At 38.0% G+C, this 25,379-nt stretch overlaps 1 protein-coding gene across 12 annotated transcripts in view; it reads right to left on the bottom strand.

The window, feature by feature from the left end:
• The window catches only part of Dnc (phosphodiesterase dunce), a 302,183-nt gene that overhangs the window by 104,341 nt on the left and 172,463 nt on the right, over positions 1-25,379 (bottom strand). For 4 of the 12 annotated variants that reach the window (XM_070654247.1, XM_070654249.1, XM_070654250.1 and 1 more), the window contains exon 2: positions 4,127-5,428. The exons of 6 other annotated variants lie outside the window; for them this stretch is intronic. In XM_070654247.1, coding sequence (XP_070510348.1) covers positions 4,127-5,112 — 986 coding nt within the window. In that variant the 5' untranslated portion in view covers positions 5,113-5,428. Of the gene's footprint in view, positions 1-4,126; positions 10,796-25,379 lie in introns of those variants that run through there. 2 more of the 12 variants (XM_070654251.1, XM_070654248.1) reach the window with 2 other exon arrangements.

The following is a 25,379-nucleotide window of genomic DNA, read 5'->3' as shown; positions in this document are numbered from 1 at the left end:
ACAAGTAATTAGCAATCGAGCAAGTAAAGCAACTGAAATTATCGTCATACTTCCTTAATTAACGACGTCAGCGTAAACTTTTCTCTCAACCGCCGTCGTCTTTGTTCATCAAAAGCGAAACTTGAATTCGTGAGATTAATAATGAGTCGAAAATAAAACGATAGTCTGTATTCGCTGGTACTGTGTCGCAGTAATACCACGCAGTAATACCACGTATGCGTCACTGTCGCGGTTAACGAGAACCTTTCGTATTTTCGCAAAAACTACAGCGGCTGAGGAATAGCGATGCAAACACAACGACACAAATACGATGCGATAAAACAACATTGGCAGTGACCAACAACGACGTTGACGTACGTAAGTCATCCTTAAATTAATAGAAAAGCTTTAAATCAAATGTAATACGTCGCACATTTTTAATTATATTTTTTTTTCGTACTTTGTTTTTTCAAAAAAGAAAAAAAAAAGAACAATTAAATTTATCTTGCGGTCAGTTCAATTAACGTTTTCAATAACTCATATCTGGCAATGAAATTCGAGATTCGGGCGTATTGTTTCTAAATCAATAGCTGTAATAATGGACAACCGGGTGAGTGACAATTTTCGAATTAATGGATGCACTCTCAATTGTGTATTGATGTAAATGTAGATTTCGTAATCAGCTTATAAACAGAATCCCTGCAAAAGGCAATCAGCGCAGTGAAAGGGTCACGATGTATATGCGTATTTCGAAACACAGATCATTTCCTACAAAATATTTTACTGTTTCCGATGTTTCCGTTTCCCATAAAGAAAATATCGCGTGTAATGCTGCAACGTCATAATTTTCTTGCAAACTGAGTTTCGATTTTCCTCCGTTTTATATTTTGCGTTTCATCTCACGTGCGCAGCAAAAGCTACGCCGGGAAAGGCCTCGTTTAACGAGCCAAGGGCCGACGGTGCACTTTACGAGTGACGTAGTAGATCTTAAATGCAGGTAAGAGAAGAGAAAACAGAGCCGTTACTACACTACAGCTGTGATATGCAAAATGAAAGGCTTTTGTACAGTACGGCGGCTATATGAACGATCAAGCTTTAACTTGCGATCCTTAAGCACGTTTTGACCTTGTAATTTGTAATTGTAATATTGTCTACATCGAGAAAGATAGTTTAGAATTATAACGTGCCTCGGCGGTTCCAATAATTATTTTGTGCAACGTAATACATTAATATGATTAATATAATTAATAAAGAAAAATCACGTAAAATATTGAGACACAGAAATTTAAATTAATTAAACTATTGCATTTAAAGAAAAATCTTTTTATGACTTAATTTAAAATTAAAATATATTATGAACGGTAATTAAAATAAAAAAAAAAGAAGAAAAGAAAAGATCTTTGTAGAGACCTTTACATAAATACAACGCTGAGCCTTCGATTTTACGTTACATTTTTAGGTAAACTTTGTAATCAAACATAGAATTTATCTTGACGAGCCTTTGCATAAAAATGCAGTGGTCAGTTACCGAAACTAAACTGTTCTCTTGTTCATTTTTTAATCACAACGGACTAAGAAAGGTATAAGTATAACAATTACCTCGGTGCAAGACCAATTAACACGAAAGTTTAGAAAATCTACGAACACTTCCGTAAATACATTCTTAAAGTTTTTTAATGTAACTTTAATGCGGCGAGAAAGATTTAATTCTTTCATGAAAAAATACCCAGCAGAAGAGGCCGTACATTTAGCAAGTCACATTTTTACTCATGAGTAATTCATGTGTGTGCATCATAGACGTACGCTTTTCGCGCATATATTAAACCCGATTTAGACCCGCGTTATATTCGAACACGCAAAAATCGTGCTGCGTAATCTTTTTTCTTTTCTTTCCCCATATACAAAAGCGTAATTTATTAATTTTCTACGATCTGTCTTTAATACGGGTCACCCAGTTATAAGGGGAATATACGCTCGGAATAAAAATGAATACGATACTCTGCGTCATTGAAAACGGAACTCGCTCGTGCCGATCGGACAAAGGCAATTTCGTTCCCTTTGGAGTAACGTCCAAACGGTTGCGAATCGTTCCGATGTAATATCTCGGGGGGGGGGGAAAAAAAACAGCACGGGAAAGATTTTCACGTTTCCTCCGCGTGAGGTTGCGTTGTTCGTCGCATTCATCCGGCCGACATTTCCAGGTTGAAAGCACCGTAGACGCGCAATCTATTTTCGAGCATACGTCCCAGTTGAACGACGCCCGGTAAACGTTTGCGTGCCGGTCGACAAACACATGTTTGTACTTGGAATGTGACGCGACATAATTACTGCGGTTTGCCGAAATACGGACAAGAGACGCGAGCGTTGTAAATCGAGGAGTAACCGCGAACGAGATTTACTCGCCCGGGCAATATCTGCCCCGTAACAATTTTTCGCGTAATAAAATTAACAAAGCGAACGATACGGTTAATTATTAACGGCGCCCTGTATGTAACAGTTCGATGCGTGCGCCTCGCGTTTTTCCATTGATTTTTCCGAGATAAAAGGTCGTTACGAGAAATGCAAAATGGTAACGTGTCCGATGAACCGTGCGGAAATTAAGCGATCGCGCTTCCAGCCTTATCCGGCGAAAATAATCGAAGGTAACGTTGCGAACGACGCTATCGAGAAAATGAGAGACAACACCAGGTACTTCAGATAAAGCACGGTAATTGTTGCAAAGGGAACAAAACGCTCTTGTAATATTCAACATTGTTCAATTAACTGCTTTCATAAAATAATTAGCTCCCAAGCATTCGCGCTGATAAAGCGCATTCAACATTAACGTTTTATAAATATTTAATAACTTTTATATTCGCAAAATAATGACCCGTGCACTTTTCGTTTGAAAGAAAATATTATTGTCGTATTTAAATATAACTTTCAAAATCAAAGATAATGTATTCAACCGTAGCGTACGCACGCGTAATTATCTGTTCAATCGTATCATTGTGTTAATTGATACCGTCGCGTAGTAATGCGCGACATTAAACACGCCATACGCAGTCGCGAAATACGTATTTGTGTATGTCTCTGCGCGGCCTCGGAGCTTTATGAACAAGGCAGAATATTCTAATATAACGTAAATAAAATGCTCGCTATATCTCTAGCGGTCTGATCAAACGGCATCGAATTAATTCTAAACATCTCTGAAACGCGCACAATTCGCATCACAAAGGAACGTTAGTCCGCGATAAACGCTTCTCTCTACTTACGGACGACAAGAACAATTACATTCGTCTCGAGATGAAGCACCAATGCAAGGCTTTGTCGGAAAGTTTTGTAGGAGAATATTGCGTCATTAACAAGATCACACGAGCTTCGTATAAAGAAGTCGAAAATGTTCTCTTAGGGGGGGCCTTTATTAGCCGACAATTCTTGATTATAAAAAATAAAATTTAAAAAATTAAAAACTAAAACACTAATTTCATAAATATCAAATAGCAAATTCTTGAATGTAACATCGAACAGTTGGACATTTTTTGTTATCTGCATATTTCGTATCAGGTAAAAATGCGTTTGAAAATTAAAAAAAGAAAAAGTTTCGCTAAAACGCATGATAAATTTAGATGAATGTGACTATGTGGACGGATAAATTCGTAAACCATCAGATGGCTTTATCTTTGATCTACATGCAGTTGATGAGAAATTATACCGTGATAATATCGTTGCAACATCAACGTGCGCAACCACATGGAGTACATTTCATGTATAATTTTGTGTTTACTCTCCAGCAAATCCAATTTATCATAACGACATAATCATTCGGATCACAATAATTGGCATTCCAGTAGTGCGATATACATATAATATATTAGATATTTCCCCAAAAGTACCGCGGCAAAATCGAATTAGCGTAATGTAAACGTGCGCGTTATCCCCCGAGCTTTACCAACGAATCACGAATGAAATCGTCATTTAGCAGTTGTTTAACTTGCTCGCGAATTTACGTAATAAATTCCCATCGATTTTTACGGACTCCATTATTTTTTCACCGGCGAGAAGCCGGTGTACCGGAAAGCACGGCGTATGCGGGTAGTCGCCCCGGGCTACCTCGAAAGCACGAACACAATGGCAGAGCGGGAAATTCGATCATTCAACTACTCACTCTAGAAAGACCTCGGATTCGCTTCGGGGCAACACCAACCTCGGCAATACGATGGCCTTCTTGCGCCGGTTTTTGAGCGTCTGCGTGGAAAATTGGAACTCGGATGACTGCAGAGGCGAGTGCGGGCTCAGAATCGTGATCTTGCGGTCACTGCCACCCGGGCTCGTCAGAGAGAACACACTGGCCGGCGGTGGCAAGCTCAGGTGCTGCGGTATTTTCCTTTCCAATCCGGTGTTGGCGAACAAACCGCGCCTGACTTCGGCGTTCAGACTTTCCTCCCGATGAAGATTTTCGCTGCTTCTCGACTCGATCGTCACGATCCTGCGCACGTCCCTCGTGGACGACGTCAAGAAGCTTCGATAGTGGCTTTTCGACGAGCCTATATGCGTCTCCGAGGACGAGGATAACGACTCCATCGACTTCGAGTCCTCGCTGTAACGGTCGTCGGCGCTCAGAAAATTTCTCGACGATCGCAGACTCTCCATTGATCTTGCGGTAACTTGGCTGCTGACACCGGCAGTCAACAAGTGCTGCTGCTGCTGCTGCTGGCGTTGCTGTTGCATCTGCAGTTTCGGGATGCTCTTCACCTCGGGCTCGTATTCCTCCTGGCTCGAGCTGGACTGCGGGCTACGATTCACCATGAAGAGGCCCAGTCGCGAGCTGTCGCTTACACGTAGAGACGACACCGTTGTTTTTCTACTCTGGGAACAGGCGTCATCCGCGGTGTCCAGGGAATGACGATATTTTTCGTATAACTTTCGCGTTTTAATCAACTGCGACGCGTCCTCGTCTTTCGGGAGATTCTCCACCTCGTTTTCCGACGCGTACTCCATCGTATCCGAGTCCTCGGCTGACTCCTGCGTTCGCAAAATTTGCTGGCTTAGCTTGGAGGTAAATTTCGAGGTGGACTTCGTGGTGGTTTTCGTAGAAACTCGGTTCACCAGCGTGATCGACTCGCGCAGATCTTCGGTATCGTCCTCGTCCATTTTCGAAAGAAATTAGCGAAAAAAATCACCAAAGTATTCGAAAAACGCTTACAAAAGTTGTTGCAGAACGAAAGGCGAAAGCTTTTTCAACGACAATTCCACGTAGCGAGTTTCAATTACTCGCAGATTAATTCGTCAAAAATCGAATCTGTTTGTTTAGGCTGTTGCAAGACGAAGCGATCGAATTGTAAAACAGGCCTGCTCGCGACTCCATATGGATCTCTTCGTTGTCAGATCGTAACGTACCGCGCCGGGTACTTCATTTTTTCAACGGCATTGCGTATTTACACGATCTTGTCGATTACCAACCAACAAGCTGAAAACCAATGTCACTTTTCAATATTTATGAAAGTGTTTTCGTTTGGAGCACTTGGAGCCATTTTCGACGTTAGTTTTTGCATTCTGCATTTTTATTTATTTATTTATTTTTTTATTAATCGCGTTAATGATTCAGTTGAAATAGAGATTTCCAAAGGGAAGCCGCGTTGAGAGACAGCGAGCAGAAGCTGCGATATTGAGCTTGTTTGATTCCGAGTAGTCCTTATGTAACTTTTGTCTTCTCTCTCGGGGTATGATAGGAGAGAGAGAGAGAGAGAGAGAAAGAGTATGGTATCGCTCTGTTCAATTAAACATTATGATTAGTCGGCACCATACACTCTCTCTCTCTTTCACATCATACCCCAAGAGAGACGAGAAAAGGTACACGAGTACTACCTAGAATCAAGTGAGCTCACGAGGGAATATCGCAAAGTGGAAAATGCAGATTGTGATAAAACTTTATACACATGCTAGATGGATATGGGCAACTACAAATGTTTTTTTTAATTCCTACAGTTATTCGTAGTTATACTTTATGCAAAACACCCTGTTCGTATTTATAGTCGAATCGCACCTCCCCGAGTATAATTGAATAACTTCTAATAACATCGTGTATTTTAAACGATAATTCTTAACATCGCGTGGAATTCTTTATTAATTTTTGCGACAATTTTATTATTAAATTTATGGTATAATTTTGTTTCTTTTTAATTAAGCTTCGTTGTAGCATCGCTATAATACATAATACTTTAAATAATAACAAGTTAACGAACACATTTAAATGTTAAATACTGCGCCTGTGAGAACAAAGAGAAAATGCTAAACCAGATCGTTAAGATTAAACCTATCAAAGGGAAAATTGAACTATCGACAGTTGCGTTAAAAAAAAATATTTACAGCATGTAAATTCGTCGCTGATATCTTTATGCAATACCAATTGCACAAGTTTTTTTTTCCAATTACACACGACTTAATTGGTTTGAAACTATACCAATTGCAACCGATGTTTCGTGAAGCAATCAGTCTATTGTGTTTCAAAATACTTCGAAACAAGTTGTTTGCAAATTTAAAAACAAAAAGAATAATTTATCGGATAATAATTAATATTTTTTCACGAATTAAGTATAGCGGTAATGAACATAAGTTCATGACTTTTAATCAATTACTCTCCCGACTTTAAAATACTTGTACAAGTTACTTGTATAAAAAGAAATAACAAGAAAGAAAAAAAAAAAAGAAAAAGAAAAAAAATATTCAGTAAATTTAATATGCGTTTCCATTGAAACAATAAATATTTTCATGTACATATAGACTTTCTTCTCGACTCGATCAGGCGGATAATCATCGATCTTCTCATAAATCCAATTATCGGAATGATTGTGACTCAATCGTAATTTAATTGCTTGCTATTGACATCTTTCCTTTCTCTCTCAATCTCCCTCCCTTTCGCCGTCTCTGTTTCTTTCTTCCTTTCACCTGACCGGAACATTTAGAGCTTCCGCAAGAGTCGCTATGTCCACTGTGAAATTCCCGAGTTAAAGCAACTGCCTGCGAAGGCATAATTTTCCGGCTTCGGAAGCGACGCTCTCAAGTAACATGCAATTGACGCGCAAACAAGAATTCAATACAATACTCGCAACAATAGCTACCGATGAAGACAATGAGTACAATAGGCGCATTGCAGTAAAGTCATTCGATTGCATCTCTCTTTAAGTTCAATGCTACATCTGGCTTTAGCATTTGTTCCGTGTAAACGAGAAATGGTCGATGCTTTAAACGATAATTTATTTATGTATCTAGAACTCAGCATCGTGATAAAAAAAAAAAAAAAATGCATACAGAACATTCTGCCTTTCGCCCGTGTTTGTTACATAAAATATCGTTTGTTTCAATCCTAACGAATCTCCGGCTGTGATTTAGGAACCGAAATCTTCCGCAGGTAGATAATCGCAGGCAAATAACGCCCGCGCTCCGAGCATTACTCGTACGAACAAAGTAATTCGCGGTATTAAGGGTCGTGTAATTGTCGCGGTAACTAAATTGCCTTAATTAATACATGTGGTAGCGTGCATAAATAATTTTAACCAGCCGCGAGCATAACGCTGTAATCGAGACGACGATTACGCACCGCAGTCTAACATTAATGAATTTATTCTGTACTTTGTCGCCCTAAAATTATATAGTTTACGCCGACTAATGAGTAATACGAGCGAAATCACACGTTGGTCCGACGATGCCGACTCAACAATAAGCCCAACGAATGTCAAATGTGTTCGTACGAGTTGTAGCGATCTCTATTGCATCGTGCCGTAGTAATAATAGCTCGACAAGCAATTTGAAACCTTCGAAACAACTTCTGTACCGATTACATCGCGCCGGAAGTCAATCAGATGGCCATTAGATTTTAAATGAGCATTCTGGCGGAGACTAAAAGTCGATCCGCAATAATGTCATAATTTAAAATAAGCACATTTTCCACATCGTTATTTCATCGATTTTTAATCCGTAACGATGTGACAATAAATCGCCATAGTTAATTCGTTTACAGTGATATACGCGTTAATAATTGCGTATTCTAGACACGCGGAAAGAACTCTGTTACTCAGCCACTTTTAGCAGATCGGCCTGTTTGTAGATGCCAAGAAATTTTGCCAAATATTTGCGAAACTTCTAGTCGGCTATATCAAAGTGGGATAGGCAAAAACGACCTTCGTTAATTTAAAAGCACGCCGCGTTACCGTTCAACATTTAATATTTGATAGTGCGTGATTGAAACTTCAATATCAAACTCTCAGCGTGTTTTGAAACTTTTGGTTCTTTTGAAAAGTAAAATTGTTATCCTTCTTAATTTATATTTGATTACAGATATAGATACAAGTTGAGAGATACATATTTCAATTAATTTTTATATTAAATTTCTTTATTAAATGATAAAGGTTGATTTCCTTTTAAAATTTCGAGTACGTTACATCGTCGAATTTTAATGTTACGAGTCTTGAAACTTTCGAAACTTTGGCCTTTAAGTTTAAATTTTTTTATTTTAAAATACTAATACTTTTCTCATTTGTGATTTTGACACGCAATACGCGTATTTAACCTTTCGAAGAAGATTAACGCGACGCCGCGGCTTCGTGGGAAAAACAGTTTTCGTAATCAAATTTCCGTATCGCGAAGGCGTTATTTATTTTTTTCAAAATAATCTCTTATTTTAAACTATCAAGGACGCTCGCACAGGGATCACTTGAGCATATCTATGCTTCAGATTACCTGGCCGATTGCACGCGAGGCTTTACTAGCATTTTACTTATCGATCGCGTTTTCACGATGCATAGCCAGCTTCCGTGAAATCGTCGAAGAGGAAAATCTGCACAGTACAATCTCGGGATATGATTATTGTTATTGCAACGGAACTTGAAAATTGTCGAGCTCGTTAGATCATCGTCTATCTAAACATATTCCCCTTGCGTACGAAAAAAAAACAAATGTTCGTTAATATTTTTCAATTAAGCCATCCGCAAATTACCCACATCTCTACGCAATCAATAAGAGGAGAATTATTCTTTTCTAAAATAAACTTTAAACGAAGACGCGCCGGGAATACCGCGACGGATCGTAAACTGAATCTAAGTCGTCATATACCTCCTCAGCCTCTTTCTATAATCGCGGCACGTACCATAATCAGCTGCGATTGTCTCATCTTGAAAGTAGGTCGAATCGAATTCGATGTACTAATAGGTCGTGGAAATTTCTGGGGTCGCGATAACCTTGCGCTCGGGGCTTAAATGAATGGCCGACCCAGGCGGTTCTGCGACGGGTAAGTCACGATTTGTTGATGATCACCGGCGTGAAATCGCTCGCGGGGTTACGCCACCCACGCGACACAGAGGGCAAGGCTGAACATTTACCAATACGGTCTCGGAGAAACACGCCACTTCCGGTTAGATCCGTTTACCAGGGCGCTATATAACGGTCTCATCGATTCCGGCGATGCACCAGCTGGCGCGGCCAGATTAGGGGAAATGTTGGGCTTCGGGTCAAATGGACTAGATTCGTCCTTTCGCTTGATCCATCACGGTACCACGCGATTTGGCCATTTCGGTCAAGCGGTAGACCGTGAGGTGCTCGATCTCGAGTATATCTCTATTTAAATGGAATTGACGCGACCATAGGGTCCCTCCATAAATTTCACCTGTCGATAAAGAGTTACGACATTTTCACCGTGCAAATGGCCGTTTCTTATTGATTTCTAACGGATTTGTAGCATTCGGTATCTTTAATTTTACGTACGCGATCATTACGCGAACACGTTCGCTTTATCGTGACGAAGTAACAAGCGCTCTTTCCTTTGATAGCTTTTTATATTAATATTCTATCGGTGGGAAAACAATTTACGGCCGAAAATGTATTTTTTGGGAGGGTTTCGTCAGCGATACAAACTCGATTATTTTAGCGAATGCGTCGATGAGAGAAATACGTTTGCATCTGGTTATAATATCTCCTGACAGAGCCAACGGTACGCAACGAATACAATTTTCGCACCGCGCATGTTTATTTACATATAATTTCAATTTTTCGCACAATTCTGCGATGTGTCGAAATGTATGCTATAAATGCATGACAAACGCAGAAAACCGCGGCGTGTCACGTTCGATGCCGAAGCGTTTGCGTGTCACCGTGCATCGAAAGATTGACGAGAAAAAGAAAGGGAAAAAAAAAATACAGGCAAACAAGTCAACATGAAAAATCGGATGGAATCGCATAAAAGCCTAGCAAAGCTTGCTTCTGCAATCCGCACCGTCCAAGAATTATTAATTAAACGCACGCTGCGCCACGCATGTGCGATAAACCCGCGCGCACCTACCTGATAATTTCAATCTAAAATTATATACGCAAAATCGCACCAGAAAATCGTGCATAATTAAAGGCGGCCGATACGAACGAAATGAACCGAAAACAAAAGCTCGCGCTGTTAAATACCGTCGTTCTACATCTCATTTTATCGCACGCGCGCATTTATCCCCCGCGTATCGTATCACCGATTCTCGCCCCGCGTTCGCTGGCGCCGCAGAATTTAATAATGTTTTTATCAATTTTCCCGTAATGAAATAAGCAATGCCGCTAATATAGAATTAACTTTCAATAACGCAAATCTCTACAAGTAATTACAAACATGGCGTAGTTTATCTCTTTCGTAATCATTCAATACGCGATTGCCATTTTAGAGTTAAACTGCGACCATTCAGTCGTAACTCCGTCCCGCAGTTTCAACCGACGATGAGAGGGAAATTAGCCGGCCTCACAACTTTAACTTCCGCACAAGTGGAGTTGTAACTTTTAATTCCCTAATACACCCATGGTGAACTCGCGATAAATGTACACGGGAGGGGGAGGGGAAGGGAGGGGCCTCCATCGGCGAGCTTCGCCCAAATAAAACAACGCGCGGTCCACCACCGGGTTTCCAAACTCCCAGCCGATATTTACATTCGGTTTTCGATGTCGAGCGGCAACGAGCGGAAATGTACACGATCGTGCCCTCTCGCGTATGTGTTAATTATAAATTATTTAATAAGCCCTCTCCACACCGCATTATTACATCGCGCGTGCGAGCCGCGCGGGCGTGCAACACCGGGAGCTAACAATCGCTCGAGGACACGGCGTCAATTATGGAAATGGCGAAGCTCGACACGATACTTCGCGCATTCGGAGAAAACTGAAATGGACTTGTTTATCACGTGCGCGGCGCGAGAATGAAATTTCAATCGGGCTCTCCTCCGCGCGCCGCGTCGCGATATAGAATACCGTGCGCCTGCGGTACGTAGGCTTCGCCGGTAATGACAGCACGGGATGATTCATGACATTTTCAAGGAGGGAAAGGGGAGAGGGGGAGGGCTTCGTTCGAAATAAAATAGGTGAGCCCCGCGTTGTTACCAGAAATAGATCGCGACCGAGCGGCGGACTCTTCGAGCGCGCGAACTCCCCGAGTGCGGACAAATACCTTCCGATTTAAACCGATGAATGTTGCTACCCGCAGCGTCTGACAGGCTCACTTGAAATCTCCTCGAGAATTGCAGCATGCCGCTATTGATAGACGATCCCCGCTATCATCTTTCCCTTTCAATATGGCGCATATACATATTTTACTTTTATTTCTCCTTTTCATATAAATCCCGTTTACACGTCTCATATTTTGTATTGAAAAACACGCGCCGCAAAATACTTATTTCGCGATATTAATATCAAAATGCCCGTAAATCCTATTAAAGAATTAGTGCAAACGGAATATCGGTTTAAATCACCTCCTGATGATAAAATAACGTTATGTGATTTGTGCGATGTACACGGAAATAAATCAGAGATAAAAATATATAATATCACGAAAGCGAGATGTCTTACTTCGTTGATTTTTCATAATTAACACCGACGGTATTAAGAACCGGTGCGAATAGAAGTATTTAATAAAATCTACGAATATCATTAAGTTAATGGCATCATTACGATAAATAAAACGCTCAAGATGATATACGTGGATATGCAAAGGTGGTGTGTAGCAAAAGAACTGCGTTCAACCTCTAAATTCCCCAAGCTCTCTCTTGCAAGCTACTTTTCGCTGAACGTAAAATAGATTCTAACTTAATTACAGAGAGATAATAAGACAGCTTGGGACTTTATGCGGTACGTCAGTGCTGTTACGAACAAAACAACAAAGTTTGGCGCAATAAAACACAAGCATTAGAAGAACTTTGCGGAATCTAATTTAATTAACTTACAATGAAGTAACAGCACATAAATTTTGTCAATGCTTAAGCGACTTAGAGAAGAATTAATTTTAGACATTCGAAAATGATATCTGATAAATATCTGTCAAGAGCTAAAACAAATACAATTATCTGAATTTTATTTACGCGTCTTACATTTACTGATGCTATCGAGGATAATGAACACGTCTCGACTTGCTTCATTACGGCGAATTTTACCGAAAAAAAAAAAAAAACTTCCTCGTCGGGAAGAGAACGCCAGCACAGTAAAGCACTTGTACGTGGAACGCAAGGGGAATCAGCTACAAAGGAAAGTTCTCGTGTCGAAGCATAGTACGTGAAGTCTACAACGTTGAAGTAACAAGCTTCGAAAATTTCTTTTTACTAAATTAGACATTACAGAACGCGCGCCCCGCGCGCGTCGTTTAGTTTTGCATTTTCCACGTTAAAGAGAACTGCTTAACATTTAATAAAAACTCTGAACAATAAACTACAGATGTACGTGCACGTCTTATATGATACTTTGAACGCTTCTCGTTCCTTTACATATAAATTTTATATACACACTCGAATATTAATTAGGTTCTTATCGTTAAGTTGATTGTAAAATGCAATAAATGAGCAATTTAATCAACGAGAGACCCAACGCGTCGAGTTAAAAACTCGCCATACATTGAAGTTAATGTTCGACATAATTCATTATAATATTCGGGATAAAAATTCTTTTATAACGTGTTAACCTGCGACGGGGTGAGGTATGTGTGTACAAGAAACTTTAGAAAAGATTATTTTCTTTGGAATCTTGTTTGGGTAATAGATAACGTAGATAACGTAGATTTATTTGTTAATATGATATATTCATTATTTAAATGAAAACTAATTAAAAACGCGTAAGAATGATTTTTCTTTAAAATAGTGAACATAATTTTGACTTTTTTTACAATGTAAATTTTATATTTTTTGTTACAGTACCGTCGGAGCTGCATAACTCTGCTGCTGCGTGGGTCGGTGAGTAACATATTTTTGTACTATGCATGTTTTGGGGAAATGTGTATGCTTGCGTATGTACGTTATATGCAAACAAAAATGACATAATTAAAATTTACAAAGTAATTAAAATAATTAAATCTTGGCCTCTAGCCCTCTAGCCCCTAGTCTCTTATAATCGCGGCGATATATTCGATATAACTTTAATTAAAAATTAAAAGAACAAGTAGCAGCGACAAGCCTGACTTTCGATGCATCATTCGGTATTAACGTGCGTTGTCAAGCACTTCAACCCTGTCGTAAATTTTCGACGCCACTAAATACCCTCCTCTAAATAAAAAGATTATTTTATTTCAAAATGCGAGAAACTCGTCGCGTCTCTGAAATATAACAATTCATAAATCTATCAACAGAAATTAGTTTATGGCTTGGAAAACTCGCGCGCTTTTAAGCTTTGAGACAAGACACATCGTTTCCGTGCGGATATATTTTTCTCAGTTACTTCGGCAATGCTTTACCCAATTCTCAGTGTATTCATGAATATTTCCGGCGAAATCTCAAGTACACGCTCTCGGGCAATGATTAATCGCGGGGATCCTCCGAACGCATATTAAACGTGCCTTAGATGCCGCGAGAAAAAGTAAGATATTCGCCTTAAATCACACGCTCGAGCACCATAATAAATCATGAGAAATGATAGTTATAATCTTCGTTAACGTCCGTAGAAGCGGATGCGAAAGAGTCTTGGTAAATATATGTGCACGCTCGATAAACTTTACACGCACTTAACTCGGGTGGGTGAATAAATCTTCAAGCATACCGAGGAACCGGGCATTTGTAATTTTCGCGTTAATGTCACTCGAAAAGAGAGCTCTTTCCACGGCGTCTCGAGTAATCATTTGCGACGGCGTGTGTCGCGTGTGGAAAACATCTTGTGCATTCAAAAACAGCTGTCTTGATGTTTTCTTTTCTTTTTTTTTTTTTTTTTCTCGGTTATAAATAAGCATCCTTAAAGCGAATCAGCCACTCAAGAGAATACGAGTAAGTTCTTTGAGGACTGCATCGATTCTTACGGTACTGCGAATTCTGGCTGGCAGCCAATAATATATGCCTCGAACAAAATTAAAATCAGAGCGGCGAGGTGTAGAGACGGATGTGAAGGGGAAGAAAAAAAAAAGGAAAAAAAAAACACAAACCCCGGGTAGAGACGACGTTAAAGCCAGACTTCCAAATGATGCCGTTTCTGGGTTGCAATTTGAAATTCATGCCGTCAGGCCGTACCAGATCCGCGTGTAAAGAAAATACGCTGCAACGTTTGTTTCAGAATTATTCACTGTTATGAGAAACGCATGCAACGCAGAAGACGTAGTGTAACGGCATAAATTATTACGACGAGTTAAAAGGTTTCAAGAAGAACGGGCGTAACTGCTGTTAAAGTATTCTTTCCACATTAAAAAAAAAAAAAAAAAAAGAAAAGGCGCGTTTGTACATTGAGCGCGACGTGTCAACGGATAGTAGTATCTAGGCGTCGAAGAGCGAACGGCGTTGGGAACAATTTCGACAGAAGTAAATGTACGAATTACAGCCGGCGATATCGTGTAACTCCCGCTTAACATCTATCCGCGCTTTAAACGTGAAATAAAGGCAGGTGGACGTAGGTAATTGGAGCGGCTCGTATGTCACGCCGGAAGTTGAGTACCGTTGACCTCGTCGGCGCTTCTAATAGAAAATCCGACGACACTGTCGCCCCTGTATAAACCATCCATTTACCTCGGCCGAGTAGTCGATGGCCACTATGGGCTTCGGTCACGAAATAAATCACATGGTAATCACGATTATCGCCATCAATCTACGTTAATCACCCGGTAAATCTTTGCACGATATTCGCCAAGCAGAGCTGCAAGCGTTAAATACGTTTAAAAGACGCGAACGTGGACGAGTATTCTCAAGTTTTCTTCTTGAAAATAAATCGCTCGCCGTATTGCCAATCACGGTACACGCTTTTACAGATAATGCTTTGATATATGGCTCAGTTTCCACGTCAACATATCAATAATTTTGTCAAATCAATTGCTTTTTATAATCGTAAACGAATAATATAATAAACTTAATTTTTGTATTAAATAATCACTATTTTTTTTTTTTTTTTTTTTTTTTTTTGACTAAATTTTACATATAAATCATATGTATTCTGCATTGTCGTATAAAAATTGCTCTTGGTGAATACGATACTTTCGGGCTGAAGAATACAAAGAGGTCAAAAGAATTCATTAATGGCATCAGCAAGGCGTTAATACTAAAGCAAACTTCTCGTTATTAAGGTCTACTTTAATTAGGAGTGGAAATAACTGTAATAAAAGCATCGAGAAATGTATTTCAAACGACAGATTCTCACGTAACGTGCACTTCGTTTCGCGATACCTCATTCGTTTTTATCTAATGTGATAGAAAAGAAATTTATTCTGTTTATTTCGAAATCCTTTTATATACGTGCAACCTCGCTCAGGCGCGCCGAGCTTGTCCTGCAAAATGTATTAAAAAGTACGTCAAAGTGTATCAGTTTTCGTCGTAATTACAGGAATTACACGTGACATTTAAATAACGTTATTCAGCGTCGAAATAACGAAAGTTTGGCCCGCGTAATTTCAGAATTATTCGTCTCAAGCGTGTCAGTCGCCTCGTTAGATGAAGTAATCGATATAATTGGAACACGTACGTACGACATCGCGACTATATGAATCGTATTTATTCGCGAAAATGATGAAAGGCGGCATCGTATACTCCGAGTCGGCCAAACACATGTGCACCCGACGCACTTCGTTGTCATTAACATAACTGTCTTTAGTCGGCCTGGTTAATTAATTCCCCATTGTAATGCGGAACGTAGTCAGTATTTGATTACGCGAAAGGCCTGATCCACATTCTGCTCAGTCGTGTAAGTTGGCAGATTAAATTTTGATGAGATTTACCGTGCGTCAGACGTTTGCGTTCATAACTTAAATATAACTTTAATATTTGCGAAAACTTAAATACACACAGCTCTCGCCGAGTGCCCGATGTTTTAATTTCTTTTTTTTTCTTTTTAATGGTTTTTTTTTCTTTTTCGTTTTTAATTTTATTTTACGTATAGCGCGACTTTGATATTTAATATTATAAGTGGACTAGCTTCGAACATTATGTCGTATTATTTTAATCCTCAAACAGATCTTTCATTAAAGTCGTATAGAAGCACGGATTATTTGAATGCAAACAATAAAACGATGACGCTTTGTCTGTAAAACACGAGTTACTTCGAGGAACGGTTCGCACGTGCCTCGTAAACACGATTTATTTCCCGTTGACATTACGTACTCCTTCCTTTCGTCCTTTCGTCATTTCTATCTCTTTCCGCCAACGCGAAATTAGTGTATATACGATTTATTTCGTATTATTTTACGTTGTGCTACCGAAGTCTCGGCAGAAAAAATAAAAAATAAAAAAAAAAAAGAATAGAGAAAGCAGAATGTAAATGTTCAAATATAATTATTATAAAATGTTCAACCAAGATAAATCTCTGAATTATTCGCATTTATACTAAAAAAAAAAAAAAAACGAGATTTATATACACATACAATTATTAAATACGAAATATATTTCAAATATTCAAAACTGAAAAAGAAAATGGTCGAGATAAAGTGCAAAGCCACGATAAAAACGGATGTAGCGGCAAGAGACGGGAGTGCAGAAACACGTAAATTGCTTCTTGTGTATCTCTCGAACGAGTTTTAGATACTGTGACAGTTACAAACGAGCGGGCGATTTAACGAAAGGAAAATTTTAAGCTTTCCAGCGAAATATGTATTTAATGGCGCGTTCGAACTCGTTCCCGATAATTCTTTAAAGTCGTTCAACGTTATCTGTACCTGCGTGTGGATTTGGAACGATTAGAAACAATTGCAATTTACGTGTTTGAAACTGAAGCCATCATAGAAGCGCAATTAGCTGCTAGAATCATCACACGATATTCGATTACAAGTGTCACGTGTAATTCACGGATCGGATAACCACCGATGTATCGATGCAAATAGAAGAGCAATCAATTGGCGAAAGCCCACGTTTTGCGCAAGGGCTTCCTACTAAATTATAGTTCATTCGAAATTATTGATAATAAGAGACGCAGCAACACACAGCTAATTGCATGTACAGCGATAATAGTTGATTAGTAATTATCGCGCCTTTTTCTGTAATATTTGTCGATTCTTGCGACGATAGTTAATTAATTAATAATTGCAGACTTCCCTTGTAACATCTAACATCTATTAAAAGAACACCTGGGTTTTACGTAATTTTCTCTTACGCAATTTTTTTTTTATTTTTTTTTATTAATTAATGTACCGGTTAGTACAATAATGTTAAAAAATAATCAAACAGTTTCGATTTGTTATCAAATAAATCCTATTAATAATTGTATCCCATCTTCTAACAATTGCGAATTTTGTCAATCAACTTTCCAATAAATTGAAACGAATGTTGAGATACTGCACGTTCAAAAACATAATCGGAAATATTACAAATATTACAAGTATTAATTGAAAATATTGCGTGATCAATAAAAAATGAGTCGTTTATATCACGTTTCAATCACCAAGGGATTTTAAATCGACATCAGTTTGACGTGACTAATGGCTAAGTAATAACTTTATTAGTTCGCCCCGTGTTGGAAAATTTACATATCGCTTTCGTCCTTTTACTAGCATAAATCCTCTGAAGATCTCTCTTGCTCCCATCCCGTCGTGTCGCGCACAAATCCGAAAAGGACGAAAAAAAAAAAAAAAAAAATATATCAAACGACGTAATAAGTTTTCCTAATCGGAGTTGCCCTGCACTATCGATCATATTTGCTAACGACCGCGTATTTTTTGCATAATTTTAATTCGGCAGAAAATTAAACGGCAAAAACACTGAAGAGTAACATCATGTAATCAAGATATAAATTAATTGCAAATAGCAATTTCTCGATAGAAAGTTATAACCTAATTTTTTTTTTTACTTTTTTTTTACGCAAATGCGAACAATCGGAATTTCTTCGACGGAGAACGATAGCAGCGAATGCAAAATTGTCACGTGTCGAGCAATGCTATTGACGATATGATGGCGCGATAAGAAGCACACAAAGATCACACGCGGCAATTTTATTGTCTGGCACGCAATTTCATGTGCATAATAAATGTGTATTAGCACGTAGCTGATAAGAATTCCGGTTGGTGCTGGATAAGATAATGTATAAGATAATAAAACAGGCAATCATTGGAAACGCTTGTGGTTCAGTGCAGCTTCGATAGTACAGTGGTATTTTTAACGCAATCAAATTCTATAAGCGCTAAACGTCTTCGCAAGCGACGAGGCAAGACTAACAAATTTGACCGTCTTAATTTTCAAAGTTTAAATGAAACGCTCAATAATCAATTCAATAAAAATTACAAACTTTAATTAATTTGCCTCTCCGATCAAGAAAAAAAAAAAAAAAAAGAAAAAGAAATTGGGTTAAAATAAGCGGAGAAATTAACCTAAATCAATATTTAATCGAGTTTCAACGAGGAATAAGAATTTCACGACAATTTACTTCCTGGATAATCGGAAACGCTTCCGCGTAACTCCACGCGGAATTCCTCGATATCGTAATATCCGGTCCGTTTATTCCGACAATTTGTATACGTTTAACAATCCACTTAGTATTCCCAGCGCATAGATTCAATCTACTTTCCATAACAAACACGAGCTATAATCGTAAGAGCGGGCCGAAGGTGCATGTCTGATTAACAAACAACGAGAGTTTGTTGATACCGGAGTTGACTACTGCCGTTTAAAGCGCCTTGCACTGGGATGATCTACAAGTAGGATTAATCACGCCTTCCGTAAACACGAGGGTAACAGTCCGCGGCTCCGTTCACCGATCATTATCGTACGTGACATCTAAATCGCTAATTGCACGCATGAATAGCGCAGCATGGTGTTAATAATTTCGTAAGGATGCGTATACGTAATTGCGCGCGATTTTATTTAAAATAATATATTATCTTGATACAACGATGTTACGCTTAATTAACCGCTGCATTATTGATACCGCTGTAATAATCAATTGAGATTCGTCGACATGATTTAATAATCTCGGTAAACAAATATTAAACCAAACAAAATTAATTATCGCGTAACAATAACGGCGACAAAGTGGACAAACTTACCGCAAGGCGATTCCTATCGTAACCGTTCTGCCGCGATTTTCAAGCAATTATAATTCAAAATTTTAAGATTCTCTATCCCTGACGGACCGGACGCCGGGAAGTGTGACTGGCAATTAAAAGAGACCGAGTGATAGCGTTCATATAAATTCCGCTCAGAGACAACGTCGAGAGCCACGTGTATTCTATATTTGCACGAAATGAGCACGACTTGATATCACTGAATGTTAAAGTAAAATTTCAAGTAATATCCAATTTCAATATTTTCTTTAATTTACTATTGAAAATTATTCCACATACGCGTATGCGAATGTTGATCGCTTGATAGATCTCGTAAATGTTCAGATGCGCGAAATCATAAAATAAGCATTTGTACCTCGATTCGTACAAATTCGATACGTATTGCAGAAATGTATAACGTGTCAGAATGCACTTTTAATGTTAACAGTAATTTACGATATAGGTAATGCGGATAGATATGCACACATGTCAAGAAAATAAGAGAAACATGAATGCACTTTCGGAAATCTGAAAGCTTACAATGTAATGATTTTGATTTAGCGACACAATAAACCAAAATTTTTCTTTTTTTTTATAAAGTAAAAATTATCTTGGATTAACGTTTTTCATCTGTAATATAAGCTCGCAAAAGCTACGATTATATCCACTGACCTTTTAACGCTGATAGGATTACGGGGATAAAGATATCTTTCTTACGAAGCGCTGCCGCTTCGTACATAAATAAATTGTATACGTATTAGATCAAACGCTTTGTGTTTGATAATTTCCTTGAAATAGAAATTTGTGTAAAAATTACTCTTTAATCCAAAGTAGCCTTTGACAAAAAAAAATTTTATTTTCTGATACACCGTGGCATTAATGCAACGTATCAGCAATTTATATTTTGTTTACGTAAAAGTAATATTAAGTATGAATATCAAAAAGAAAAAATTTTTACAATAAAATAAAATAGAAATACGGTATCTGAAAATTTTCGAGAGAAATTGCCCGATCATCGATATTCTAGTTACCAAATTCTTTTATAATCCTGATTTGCGAAACGAAAGATTGTCGATTCACCCAACAGAGATTGAAATATTATATGCAAATTCGTAAGAGTGTGAGTGGGTTGACGAAGCAATTTACTAAACGTCGGGTGACGTGTTTGTCGATAATAGGCAATCGATTCACTACAGTTGTCTCCGAAATCCGTCGTGCCGCAAAAATAGCATTTTCTTTAACAATTTAAGTGCAATTTTTACTTAAAAAACACTGCGGAACAAAAATCTCACTTTATAATTAAATTATAATTAAAGGGGGCGACATACCGATAATTATATATATATTTATGGTGGAATCGCATCTTCTCGAGCTCAGTTCGATAACTTCTAATAACATCATGTATCCATATCGTAACACGTATAATTAGTTGTTGGATCGAATATAGAGATGGGATGAATATCATCAGGAGGAAAATTACCTATCTATCTAAGTTATCTAGGAGCTGCGAGAAGGAGATAAAAATAGAAGGATCGACAGCTTAGAATAAAACCTTATATTTAAAAAATATAATATAAAGTACTGCAGAGAAAGTAAAAAAAAAATTTTTTTAATATAATAAAATAAAAAATGTAAGAAATAATTACTAGCCAGCGATAAAGATATCATGCTTAAACAAAAGAAATTACAAATATCAAAATGTAAATAATAAGTTGCGCACGTACACCCACGCACATGTTAAGATTGCAATATCAATATATTGATCATAAACGCTACAATGTTTGATTTGCCGATGCATATCTCTAGTTAGCAGAGGAGACCATGAGTTAAGATATTAACGAGCAATTTCCCAAACAGTATGAAGCGAATGTGCTAATAATTCAATACCCACTGTGTGGTCTAGATTCAGTTTTACTAACGCTACTAGAAAGATGACGATGCAAGCGTTTTATTATAATGCATATTTATATAATATATTAAAACTATATTCTCGTGCAATTAAATTATATACATATTATATTTAAATTATCTTTAGATTATTTATGAAACAAAACGAAGCCACTAATAAGCGGTTAATTTTACTTTTATCGGTTATAGGAATATAATAACATTTTGTTATTGCGATTGTTTAAAAAAAATGTATTTTCTGAAAAAAAAAACACATGCACGTCGATTTAATTGTAATTAATAATTGAATTGCAATTAAAAGTTTTAATTAAAATTTATAACAGGCAAACTAGTTCCGCTTAGTTTATGCCATCGAATGCTCGCGAAAACGTTTTTTGTTATCCCCGTTTTATAAAGCTAAAATGTAAAGTTGCTCGTGTATCTTTTATCAACGAAGTTACTTTGAAAAAAATTGAACAGTTTAATTCGTTTGTTTCCTTCCTCTACTAATACTGTGAATTTACAATGTCAGAAAAGTTTGAAAGCTTCTATTTCAATTAGTTTTGGGTACTGTACTGCAATAGTAAACAGGCTTCCATTGTTGAAATGATGCAATGAAATATACTGAAGCGTACAATCCTTGGTGACGTTAAAAATTATTATTATTATTATTTTATTTTTTATTTTTTTCCCTCCAAGATAAAGAAATATTGAAAATTACCATCTCTTCAACAATCAAAGGAAATCCCGACAAGAGAATTTATTAAACATATGATCATATGGTCTCTTTAAGAAAATGCAACTTTAAATAATTTAAAGCGGAAAAAGTATTCTCACACAAAAGAAAGACTTAACAAAGCGTGCACATGAGTCCTGAGTAGACGGACAGTTTTGTAAATTCATTATTAAAGCTCTCTAAAATACATAGAGTAAAATAAAAAATTATTTTTATAACTTCGCAAAGTAAACTTCGTAAATGCTAATAGCAACATGTTTTCGCGGAATCGTTCATTATAAAATAAGCTCCTCGTCGTAGCCGAGCAGTTATATTTGTTGTTGCATAGCAGTAAGTATTTACCATCGATTCCCATAGAAAAAAATAAATTTTTCTTTATTTTAAACCACCGAAGGTGTTGTGTAGAATTTGTTACAATTAACAAGTGGATGATATCATTAATAAAGTAAATTTACTACCTTTCGTCTATTATCGATACGCGTTACTTTTTTTTTCTCGAATCAAAAACCTTGTGAAGTCAAAAACGCAATCCGCATCGATGTCAATACGTTTCAAAACCGCCGCAAGTCATATTGGTTACATCGTCAAAGCCGTAGTGTAATGCTCTTTCATATATTCTTCATGAGAGATATAGTACCTCAAAAATATTACCCAGCATGTGACATATTTTTATAATTTTTGCTAAACTCCATTATTGTTTTTTTTAATTTATGAATTATGATTTAATTTTAAAAGAAATTTACTCTAAAATTGTAGGTTGCAATTGTATTATAAATACGTTTTTTTTTTTTTTTTGTTTTAGTTTTAACTTTGAATTTTTTTTGCAATAACTACTTCGTGATAGCTTTTTTTTTTTTCAATTCGTCCGATTAAAGTATGATTTGAATCGCGCCGCTAGTCGCTCCCTTAGCAAACGTTTCCAAATACGATCGAAAACGATATTCACCTAAAACACACTTTGTACGCTCGCCGTCCACGCCCGGTTATCGTTCAATGTCATAAAAAAAAAAATATAAAAAAAAAACCATCGTAAGAGGGCAATCGAGCGACAAAGCGCGCCGAGCCGACCGTTAACTCTCAAACGGGAGAAATAAAAAAAGAGGACATGAGTCGTTACGTATATTTCGCAGCGTGAGCTTTGACGTGCGCGAAATTCGCGAAAGTGGAATGGCCATATCGCACTTTTGTTTTTTTCTTTTTTTTTCCTTTTACACAGGTGCGATATTTCTCAGCGCGACGGCCTACTTTCCGCCTCGGCGTCGTCGAGGATAACACACGAAAACGCGATGTGTCCGTCGATGCGACGCGCGTCCTCGCGCTCTCACGTGGCAGCGAAACACCGGCTGCTCCGGGTGTCAATGTCGACAGCGATCTGGCGAAAAACAAAGTTAGCTTTGGCACGCAGTCCGCGCACACATGGGCGAAGTTTTTTCTTTTCCCCCTCCCAGATATAATTAAATTCGTCGCGAAAGCGGAAAGGCACGGGAGAGATCCTCGTCATCACGATCCGACAATTCTCGGCGGCGGGCCGTGAATTCGAGAGAGGCGAGAGAAGAAAAAAAAAAATAGAGCGGTGAAAATAGATCAATTAACGGAATCGATGGCGAATTCAGTGGCAAGCGTGTCCTGTTCATACAGCCGGACATTTTGAATTAATGACTTATCGGAGCACCGCGTTGCGTGCTACGCCAAATCGAGGTCGTTTCTGTTATATCAGTACATAATTTTAGATGCCAATTCAAATTAACAGAAGATACATTTATAATACGCGAATGTTCAAATGGAGATTAATTATACATAATATATAGACATTCGCGGGAAGTATTTTAATGATTTTATCGAATTCATACGCGTGTTCAAATATTTTCGCGAATATGTAACGTGACTGTTATAATACATCTCTTCTACAGTCTTTCAAAATAATTAAATGAAAATTTTTTTCTCCCCCCTACGGCGTTTATCAGGCACGAACTAACTGAATTTAAGAGATTTATGAACGGGGTTTGGGTAAAAAAAAATGATATTTTTCTTTCTGCCCTCCAGAACCGTGGTGAATATTTCGTTGTGCGTTTTGGCTTATTTTTATTTCATCAAATTTTATTCTAAATTGCAAGACTATTAATAAAATATTTCGAAACGTGCCGCGCTGTTATATACAGAAAAAACAAAAGAAAAAAAAAGAAAAATAACACAATATATGGAAGAAACGACGCGCGGTTATTATATTAACAAAGGCAAAATAAAATCGCAGGCTACTCGACGTTATCGCCGAATCGCGGTCGATAATTATTTTTAATTAGATTCCGCCAAAATCATTCGATTGCAAACGTCGAGCGTGACATTTCCCTGTCATCTAATTTACTGACTTATCGATTAAAAATAAGCTCAAAGAACACTGTAGAACGACGAAAGCCTTTTCTTTGTTGAGTTCAAGGTTCGGGCTTTTAAGGTTTAACAAAGAACTTCTTCGGCGTGGAGCATAGAATGTCGGTGGATTCTATCAAGGCTCAGCGTAATGAGCACCCGTGAGGAAAGTCAATTTTCTTACAGTTACCTGTCAACGTTTTATTTACACAACTGGCGCCTCGGCAGTAACCTTCTCCTTTTCACTCTTCTTTAAAATAAAACCTCTCCGAAGGAAACAAATTGTATTCTCATTATCGGGCGGAGTTTACTCTTACAAGCCGCGTTACGCTCCCTTTATACTTTCAATGGGACCCTCTCTCGGTGTCAGTTCCGTAACGAGATAAAGGCAAATAAAAAACGCGGTTATGTACCTTCCCGCTATTGTCGCCGGTAGCCCCCGCAGGTAGTTATATGGCATACTGCCAAGGAAAAAAAAAAAAAAAAAAAAAAAAAAAAATTTGTCGCGACATGCCCGCGAGCTGCGGCGCGATGTTTTATCTGTTAGATAAACATTGCCTATTTGAATAATTGAAAACTGCGTACTTCAAATGTCACGCGAGGGAAAGGGGAAGGAAAAGGCGAAACATCCTTTTGCCATACTTATTCTCCCCCGAGTATGAAAGATTAACAAACTTTGCGACGGCAAAATGGCTAAACGTGACGTTAGTTACGGCGTAATCGAAGGTACGATTATAGTTTATAAATCCCCGGGATGAAAGGAGAGAAATCTAATTTAACAGCTTGTCTTTTATCTCGCCGCTACGGCATTTCGCGCGAAAGGGTTATCGCGCTCGCATGCACCGTTAATTAATGATGTCGGTTCGTCGTGTGCTTTGCCATTACGTTCGCGAGGTGATTCTGAATGGTTCGCCCGCTGCGAGATAACGCCGGGAAAATGAGACGATATTCGTCCCGCGATACATATCCCGGGCTCTTAAGTTTGTGACGAGGTGATTATAG

The sequence above is a fragment of the Cardiocondyla obscurior genome, linkage group LG03 (assembly GCF_019399895.1).
Source record: "Cardiocondyla obscurior isolate alpha-2009 linkage group LG03, Cobs3.1, whole genome shotgun sequence".
Taxonomy (NCBI): Eukaryota; Metazoa; Arthropoda; class Insecta; order Hymenoptera; family Formicidae; genus Cardiocondyla; species Cardiocondyla obscurior.
The sequence above is the reverse complement of the archived record's forward strand: the minus strand, read 5'-3'. Positions and strand labels throughout refer to the sequence as shown.